This window comes from Pecten maximus, chromosome 16, assembly GCF_902652985.1.
Source record: "Pecten maximus chromosome 16, xPecMax1.1, whole genome shotgun sequence".
In the NCBI taxonomy this organism is placed as follows: Eukaryota; Metazoa; Mollusca; class Bivalvia; order Pectinida; family Pectinidae; genus Pecten; species Pecten maximus.
This window is the reverse complement of record NC_047030.1, coordinates 26,032,394-26,042,100: the sequence shown is the minus strand read 5'-3', so window position 1 is coordinate 26,042,100 and position 9,707 is coordinate 26,032,394. Positions and strand designations below refer to the sequence as shown.

Sequence of the window (9,707 nt, the reverse complement as noted above, 5' to 3'; positions counted from 1 at the left end):
TCCACGATAATGGTTGGCATGGACCTACATAATGAATAGAAATATCCTTCCAGTGGCCATAACAAGGGTTAAACAGCCTTCCGTCCAATGAGGACTAGCAAATTATACTAAATAAGATTTACTCGCCTTCTACCATAAATAAATAACTCTGCTCCAACATTTTGAAATAGACTCAAAATTTAAGGACTTGCCACAATTAAGTCAATTCAGACTTACAAAGCATCCTTGTATCCATAAATGATGATAAAGTTCCGTGGAATGATTTTCCTTCAAAACATAATACAAGCCTGTAGTAAGTTTGATTTTTCATTTTATTTGCATCATTAAATATTCACCAAACAGTAAATTGTCAAGTCAATATATATACATATACTTATCAACATTATCACAAACACTTCAGTTAGTTCTTACAAATTGCTGAAAGAATACTTTCAGTTTTGTAAGTGTTCTAAAAGAAGGAATAAACATGTAAAACAGTAACTGTGAATTGTCACATAAACAAAGAACGTCGAACAAAAGGAACGGAAAACAAAAGAAAACAGAATGTACTACCAAAGTGGTAAAGAATAAGTCTGCCTTTATCCCCATCAGTCTGATAAAAAAATGTTCTTAAAGTTACAGATCTTCTCCTGACTGTTGAAGTCTTCATATAATTTGTTACCAAAATTAATATTTTCTTAACATTTAATAAATCATTTTTCAATTCCAATTTTTTTTTCAACACCCTCCCCCCCTTCCATTTCAGTATTAACTACTGGGATGTGAACAAAGTATATATATGGACATGTAAATCTCAAGTGTTATTAAATTTTCATTAGCACTTTAATATCACAAGTTTACATCAGTTGCAAATTTATTTGTTTTGTTTACAAAATGGACACATATCTACAGCTTGAAAGAAAGGGAAAGTAAACATTTAAAAGTGTAACACAAGTAACAAAAACAGTACTGTACATTGAAATTTTACGAGATCACAACAAAACAGCATAATATATACACACAAATGACTTTGTTTCAGTAACTGGCTGTTTTGACACTTTTCATGACTGAAGGCCCATGTAAAATGGTAGTAGTAAATGTTGTTTCAATATTATTAAAACCATTTAAAAGCAAGTTTTATCTTCTCAAATTCTACACCATATACATTGTATTACCTACAAATAATTTAAATATTTTAACTTCTATATCATATATAATAAATGATTGTTTAAACTCAATACCATTGGTACAATTTAAATACATTTTTTTTGTTTAATTACTCTATTTAACAGAATAGAAGCCACTAGATTGTCTCCCTTGGACTATCAAAATAAAGAAGACATAGAGTGGAGTTCTGATGTTTATAATGTAGTAGCACCTCATGGTGTTTCAAACTTTAGCTGAACAGATTGTATTTTTGATTTAATACTTTATAAATTCTCAAAATGCCAAATTCATCAAAGGCAATTTCTCAATGCTGGAAAAATCTTTATCAGACTTCTATCTATAATATAATACAATGTTTTCTACATATATGAACACAATGATAGAACAGATTGATACAGTGCTGAACGATTTAGAATACAATAGATCTGCTTGTGAGTACACAAACTAATTCACAACAAGTGAATATATTGAATGAGATTGCATAGCAGTACTTGATGGAATCCAGATCTTAAAAGTAGTGTATGTTTAGCAGTATGACTAACACACAGATATGTCATAGTATCTATACATCCGCAACACATTATTAACTTGGGACTAGAATTTATTGCTTTTGATCACTGTTAAGTAAAAGCCCAGTTGATGCCCACAGACTGATCAAATCATATCTGCAGTGTGGACTTGAATCTGGTCAGTGTTCAGTACCATCCAACTCATTAGTGAATGATTTTGGAATCACTTGCAGTGACTGTCCGTAAATGGCCAGCGTGGACCAGGAACGTAGCACCTCGATTTTGCAGACTAGTGGCTGATCACGTGTCCTCCCCAGATTTCATGTGGTTGAAGTAGTAGACAACACCCTCGTATGTAGCCATCATGATGGCAGTGTTCGGGATCTGACGCACAAGCTGTGTACACAGTCCACTGTACATACCCCTTATTCCACTTTCCTTACACACCTGTCTCAATGTCTGTACAAATGTTCTGTACTTGTTGCCATCCTCTCGAAGTCGTGTTCTCGCCACTTCTGAAGAAGACAGAAGAAATAATTGTAACCTACAAACCGGGTACCTCAAATTGATTACAAATGACTTTTTATATAGTGATTTCATAATTGTAATTTTATTAAATATTTGCTTTTTTGTTAAGAAGAAAAAGTCATGCTGTTTAAATATTTAATTGTGCCAAAATTTACACAAAACACTGAAATATGGTATTCAGTTCTAATCTTTGTTTATGAAAGTGTACAATATTTCTTGTCCTCCATAATTAAGTAGAATTATTTCCGAAGCCCAGTTCCATTTTTACTTACCATGAGGATAAGCTATGCAAGTGGCAAAGGTTTTGGATATGGCTCCGGCCAACATACACCGAAAGAAGCTGTTGATAAAGGGTTCCTCACCACCCTTCCTGTTGAAGGTGAGATTGTCCCAACACTTTAATCGCTCCTTCAAAGCTTCGTAGATGACAAAATGGATGACAGTTTCTGTAATGCCTACATAAGAAGCAGTAATGCCTTTGTAGAAGCCGGCTAATCCGTATGATCGGTATGTGTTCCTGATACACTCTACACAAGTAAGAGAGTTGGATCTCCTGAAGTGAAAGAATGTTAAAACATTGTAAATCACACCATCATACATGTAATTATGTCCAGTATGTTTCTTTATTGAAAGCTGGCCTATGGAAAGGTTTATCAACTAAATGTCAATAGCAAACATATTGGAGAAGACCAGTTCATGAGGTAATATCAGACTGATCTGGCCTCGGGATCTCCAAATCTTGAATTTTACTTTTTTTTTTTTTTTTTACAAATTACATATTAAGCAAAAAAAATAAATTGTTTCATGTCCTTGGAGCCAATATATTTTATCGTTTATTTTGATGAATTTTTTCAAGCCTACATTAAATGATAATAGCTTAACTTACTTCTGATCGAGTTGGAGTTTTGTCTTGATAAACCATATTGGGTTGGTTGTCGTGCAGGCACAGAAACCTGAAAAATACAAAGGTATCGAGGGATTAAACAATGCAGTCTGGCTAGTCATTTTCAATACATAAAACTCAGGCAAGTTATATAAAGTGATGAAGCATTATAGGAACAGTGTTAGTAAAGTGTGCTAATGGAATAAATATATATACAAAGACCGAATGTACATTTAACCTCTGTGTGTACATGTACATGGTAGCTAGTTTTTATAGAACCCCCCCTCTTTGAGTGGAAGATTTATTGTCATTATTCTGTTGTTTGTTTTTTTTTTAAATTTCAAATTCTAATTTCCTTTTATGATTTATTTTCCTCAACTGTTGATGAGCTGTCATACTTTCGTAAATCCATACTTTTGAGACATTTTTTTGATTCAACAAAAAACTCCATGACCTAATTATCCAAAGACTATACATATATTATACAGGTCATGACCATAGCTAAGTAATTGGTACAAGAGCATGTGATCCCCTAAGTCGGTAAGCTATATAGGTAAATTAATTATGGATGCAAAGTACGTGATGTTTCATATCACAGGATTTCATGCCAAAACTCAGAGTTTAGTTTGTAGTGTCTTTACTTTTCCAGACAGAACATGCAGGATTATATATAACTAGGTACCGGTGTTGCCTACAGACAAGATTCACCTTGTGATGAAGTGTGCTTTATTTTGAATCCCTTAACATCAATGCTTGTTCATGAATATAAACTTTCCAATATCTTCATGAACTATACTGCATTTATCTATTTAATTCTAATTACCTGTATGTTTTATAAATGCATTTCGTGCAAATTTACAAAACCGACATGCATTATTCACAATCTAAAGAAATCAGCTTTTAGATTTGAAAATACTGACTCTCTGAAGTTTTTATGACTGACAAATTTTGGTACATAATATACATAGTTCCAGGCCGACTACGTATACTCATGATCAGATTCAAACAATACTAAAATAAGATTTAACTTGCTGAACACGACACCAAGACTGCTTGGATTTCCATTGAAAACCAGTTAGATCACCCCACAGGCAGAAATGTTACATAGATGATCAAACCAATTACCTCAACCCTACTGCCCTCTCTGGTGAGAGCTGTTAGCCCTAGGGACAAATGATAGCACCTCAACTATGGAGATGCACCGTCCAAAATTCTTTTAGGTGGCGTTCAGCATTATGCCGATCAATGGGCAGGTGTTTCAGGATCTGAAAAGACTTAGGTTCAGGAAACGTTCTCCAGGCACGTAACATGCACACACATAATTTGTGTCATTATTGAAACTAGAATTTCAGTTAACAATAACAAACAAAAGGCATGCAGACTCTCCCCCTCCCCTTCAATTTTTATGAATATTGTACGTAGTCAACCTTAAGCTTTCTATCAGTCAGAAATCAAAATTGCATGGTCTAATTTATAGCTATAATTCTATCCTCACCAAAGTATTTTATAGAGGCTTGTTGCATTCAAAACTTAAAGGTCTCGTGTGCAAAATTGTGAAATCTAAGAATATTTACAAAATGTCTTGAATACCGATTTGTTTTTATATACACAGGGGTTTGAATGAAAGTTGAACGTGTTGAACACAACTGTGGACAATTTAGTATTTCTTAAAACGACCTCATTACAATTTTTATTTTTTAAGGTATACATAGTCAGCAGTGAAAAATATCTGTAGGAAGATACTTTTTATCAAGTATTCACAACTGGCTACTTGTGAAACCCCTGTATACAGTTTCCAACAATTTACAGATGACTATACATTGTTTAAAGTATATATACATGTATAGAATTATATCTTTTTTTGATAATTGCAATAAACTAGCCCAGTACATATAATGCACTCTTTGAAATAAAGCAAGTTTCATGCAGGAACAGAACAGGATGATGAGAATCAAATGGTCGGTATCTGATTAGTTGATACTTACTTGTATCATGGAAATATGTGGGTATCACTTTGTCACCCTTGGAATATTCTGCCAATTTTATCATTAAAATACCAACTTTATTTATCTATCACATGGTTCCCTTTTTTCACACTTGAATAATTAATTATACAACCTGGAATCTGTGACTCTGAATTACTCAAACTTTTTAATAAAATTTGTCATACCATGTATGTCCAACTTCAAATGTTAGTGACAACTTTATAAATATAAAAGAAAAATGTATAAATGCCTTCCTACATATAAAGGTAATTACTGTCAGTATTAGTACAACTGCCTTCCTACATATAAAGGTAATTACTGTCAGTATACGTACAACTCATGCCTATACACAAATCAAGTACATATGAATCTAAGGGACCGAGTCAGTAGTCTGGTGTATAGTATATACACTCTTAGTTTGAAGTGTGTGTATACATAACTTGTGATTAAAACCTACTTGGCGTACAGCCAAAGTCTGATCATCTGTAAGGTCAGTGGTGGAATTTTACTGTAGTATATATCTAGATATATATATTTAAATGTGGTGCAACATGTGAAATCCCGATGTCGTACACACTTTAGATTTGAGGGTATCACAATGATCATGTTCGTTCATAAAATATCATTACTAATCACTGAAAATTTTGTCATGATCATCTATAGATTTAACTAATAGAATGTTAATTCTGATGCCCGTAGAACCGAACACATAGTCCACTTTCGTTTTTTTTTTACTTAATATCTCATTGAAATTCTCAGAATATAAATCTCTTTCACCGAAACCCTGAAATCTCATTATCCCTCGGTGACCCATATAAACCATAATTATCCCTGCAAAAGGTATCATCTTCATTATAGAAAATGTTGATACTTGTGGCTCTAGATATTACTATATATCCTTTTAATATTGTTGACAGTGGAGGAAGAAACCTAAGCTTATATTTAATGTGACCTAAACCAAATTCATCAGCAAAACTTTTTCGAACCCAGTACGTGTTGCCATCAATGTTTCTTTGTTTGAAACGTCTATAGTTATATACTATAGCCTACAGCTACCTGTTCTGATTTATCAGACATGACCTGAAAACCTTTTAACTGATAGTCACCCAATTCGAGATAAAATATCATAGGCTTAGCAGTTTCTTATCATGTCGACCCTGAAACCATGTAACCTATATATTAGCACAAAGGCAGATTTTTTTCACAGATATAAGGACCTGATATAGTGACATGGGATACGTACTACATATTTGATTCCACAGTATTGTCAAGAAAATTGGCAAAGTATTCCAAATCAAGTGATAGCCACATATTTGTCCAAGCAATCAAAGCATGTACAACTTAGTATAGTATATATATACATACCTGCGGTGACAGCTGAATATATGTGTACTAGAGAGGTATCTGGTTTCATTTGTGTGTTCAGGAACTTTTTCATATTGGCATAGGAATAGAAGTAAATTGCTCTGAAATTAAAGAAAAAAAAACATGTAAAAGAGGTGTCATTGAATTTATTTTAGCCATTAATCTATAGATATTATATAATTAACCTTATTTATCTGTGCTCAGCCATGCAGTCTTCCAGAATAACAATTTAATAAAGAAACATAATTTTAATCAGTAGAGTTTAAGGAGATACATCATTACAACTTAACAGACAACTTTTTTTTCCCAAGCAGCCATTTGTCTAGGTGAACTAATTGTGATAATGTTTCAATACTCTATTTAGACATATTTTAGGAGCATGTATACTAATCCTGACATAAATGATGAAATATGTATGTCTTATTGCATGTGGCCCTCTCAATCTTGATATACTACAGTTATACTGGAATCCCTAAGAATACCCCAGGGATTACATGCAGACTAAATATAGCATCTAACTATGTATAGCCCCAAAAATTTCTTCCTTTTGTAATATCTTTCTATACTATCTAGCTGAAATTTCTGCACTGGACTGCCTCTGCACCTTTTATTATTCATCCGACACTCCTGTGTTGTGTACATGTGCAGCTACACGTAAACTTACAGCCTTGTAAACAAACTATACACAACCTTCACTGAACGACCTCAATTACTGCACATGCACATATGATACAAGTATTTTTTTTAACAAGTTATCTTGAATATGTTCATAAGCCCACAAAACAATAAAGATGTAGGACTTTTCTCAAATGTACAGATATGTTTCATTTTGATGTAATCATGTTAGGAAGCTTAAGGTATGAACAGATTTTTGTGGAATTTATCTTTTAATGACATATTTTGAAAATTCCAATTACCTTGATGGAATGACGCCGATCAAGTTTGGTCCCAAGCCTTTGAATAAACCTTTCATACCTTCATGTATGACAATTTGTCTGCAAAATAAAAAGGAACACATTATTTTGATGATGTACCAAATTAAAGTATGTTGTCCTAAATCTTGTAAGATCAAGCACAAACATACCAAGCTGTGATTGCAGATGCAAATATGTCATTAAAGAACATGCCATTTGTGGCACACAAGAAATATGTTACTATTTTATAACTAATTAAGCTTTAAATTAAATCTAGATCTTTAGATATAACTGATTGAGGTAATTAGTTTTCATTCTAGATTTGACCCAGATTTTGCATTGCATAAAATATATATTTATCATCGGTTGGCAATGTTACTTGTAATTTGCAACCAACATTTTTCAGATTTTTCAGATAGTACCCAAAATGTTCATGGCTACATATATACACTGCCTTATAAATGTGCATGATTGTTTTTACTACTTTTCTTTGTAAATTGTTTCGCTTTTTTATCAACGTAATTTGATGGCAACAATCAAAATAACATGCTTTCTTTATAATATAATAGTAATTTTACACCCAATCACAATAATATACGGTAACTGCATTTAAGCCCGCCCTTATCGTATTTGTCTGTGGTAAATACCAGTTTTTGTACAATGCATAATTTCAGGTCGATAACATTGTAGACTACTCTGCGTCTTTTTAAACTCACCTGAGACAGAATAACAATCCAAGGGAACGACTCCTTGCATGCACCAGTGCTGCTTCAGAAACATTAGCAATAGTTCCAACATTTCGAATTGTCACAAAAGTACTGCTTGGAGCGGTGTGGAATGCGGAATAGTTAGACACCAGACATGTAGGCCTAGCAGTTGATGTTGCTGTCGAGTAATGGAATGTACTTAAAGAAGACTGAAGTCTTGTTTTTACCACTTCCAGAGGACATGTTAACACTGCTCCTGCTGTTCCTCCCAAGCTGAAAATACAACACAGAAATTCATTAATCAATAAACAAACAGACCAAATGGTGAACACATACAAATCGTATTTGTTTTGTTTTCCATTTGATTTCAATGGACAGGGATAAAATTGGGGCAGCTATGCGAATTCTAGCTGATTAGTATTCTATTTAAACAACATCAACATATACAGAATGTATTAAACATTACCTAAGCCTACATATTTACTACTAGCCATTTTTACCTGCTATAAATAGCTACTGTCATTATAATAGTTCAACAGTTGACCCAGAAAATCCACATGGCGGGCCGACCGGTCAAGACATTAACAGTAGATCGTATTCCGACATTTAGCACCAATATACGTGACAAGAAAAGTGTTTATATAAACCAGAATCCACGTAATGGTCTAGCTTAATATGTTTTGAATATAATTTACTTAACAAAACATACATTCGTCTTCATAACCTATTCGAATGTCGGTCAAACATGTGAACCAAGTTATACAGTGGAAAATTCCACATGGAAATAATGATTATGAAACATTTTGTACATATTTTGTCAGACTATATATTACAATTATTGTTTACAACTATATCAATTACAAAACAGGCAATTTTGGTCAATAACAGTCCAGAAATCACGAAAACAGATAAATGCCGCTCGAGGCTAGGAACCAAATTTATACTATCTAGGCCGACTTTGTTGACATTCGTGAAACACAACATAAGGCTATGCAATAATGCAAAATTGAATTATACAGTGAAACTTCCTCGATTAACATGCATTTGTATAGATAAAGTATCATATTTATTTGTACTTACCCCCCAGCAGCAAGATGGATAAGTTGATCATTTGACGCCATGTAGGCAGCACGATGTTTACTTTTCAAAGCGGAATCGAAATCTAACACAGACGATCGTTGTTCGACCAAGCTTACTTTGTGTACTGTAATCTGATTGGCTGACGAGTTGCAAGGCCGAGGAAGTTTTGATCACGCCGTGTTCACGTGAACATTGGGTCTAAAGATGACCCACACGACATCGAAATCATTACTTATCTGCCAAGTCGAACATTCAACAGCATTGTTGTATACAATGAATATAAAGCGGCGTGAATATTTTTTTATGATTGATAAAATTCCATTAACTGTAACTTCAGGCCAAATAGATTTAGTTAATCACTGCTTTAGGCATAACAGTATTAAGTCTTGCGCTAAAAATAGTTCTTATAAATTCTACACTATTTTTGGATCTCTTGCAACATATGTCTATAGGGAAGATAATGATGTCACTTTTTCATAAAAAAAAATTGAACACCCGATTATTTAAAAAGTGATAACCACAATAAGTACTTTATTAGGAGCCAAGAGTCATCTGAGTGGACAAAACTGATACAAATATATACAAAATAT

The 9,707-nt window shown here is 33.3% G+C and overlaps 1 protein-coding gene across 1 annotated transcript; it reads right to left on the bottom strand.

Annotated features, from left to right (window-relative positions):
• Positions 1-293: 293 nt before the first annotated feature.
• LOC117344876 (solute carrier family 25 member 36-like) lies at positions 294-9,249 on the bottom strand. Its single transcript, XM_033907738.1, has 7 exons — positions 9,118-9,249; positions 8,047-8,310; positions 7,334-7,411; positions 6,417-6,517; positions 3,070-3,136; positions 2,456-2,736; positions 294-2,170 (listed from the first exon to the last, which is right to left on the bottom strand). Exons 1-7 carry the CDS (start codon positions 9,156-9,158, stop codon positions 1,956-1,958), a joined length of 1,047 nt encoding a protein of 348 aa, XP_033763629.1. The 5' UTR covers positions 9,159-9,249; the 3' UTR covers positions 294-1,955.
• Positions 9,250-9,707: the final 458 nt, after the last annotated feature.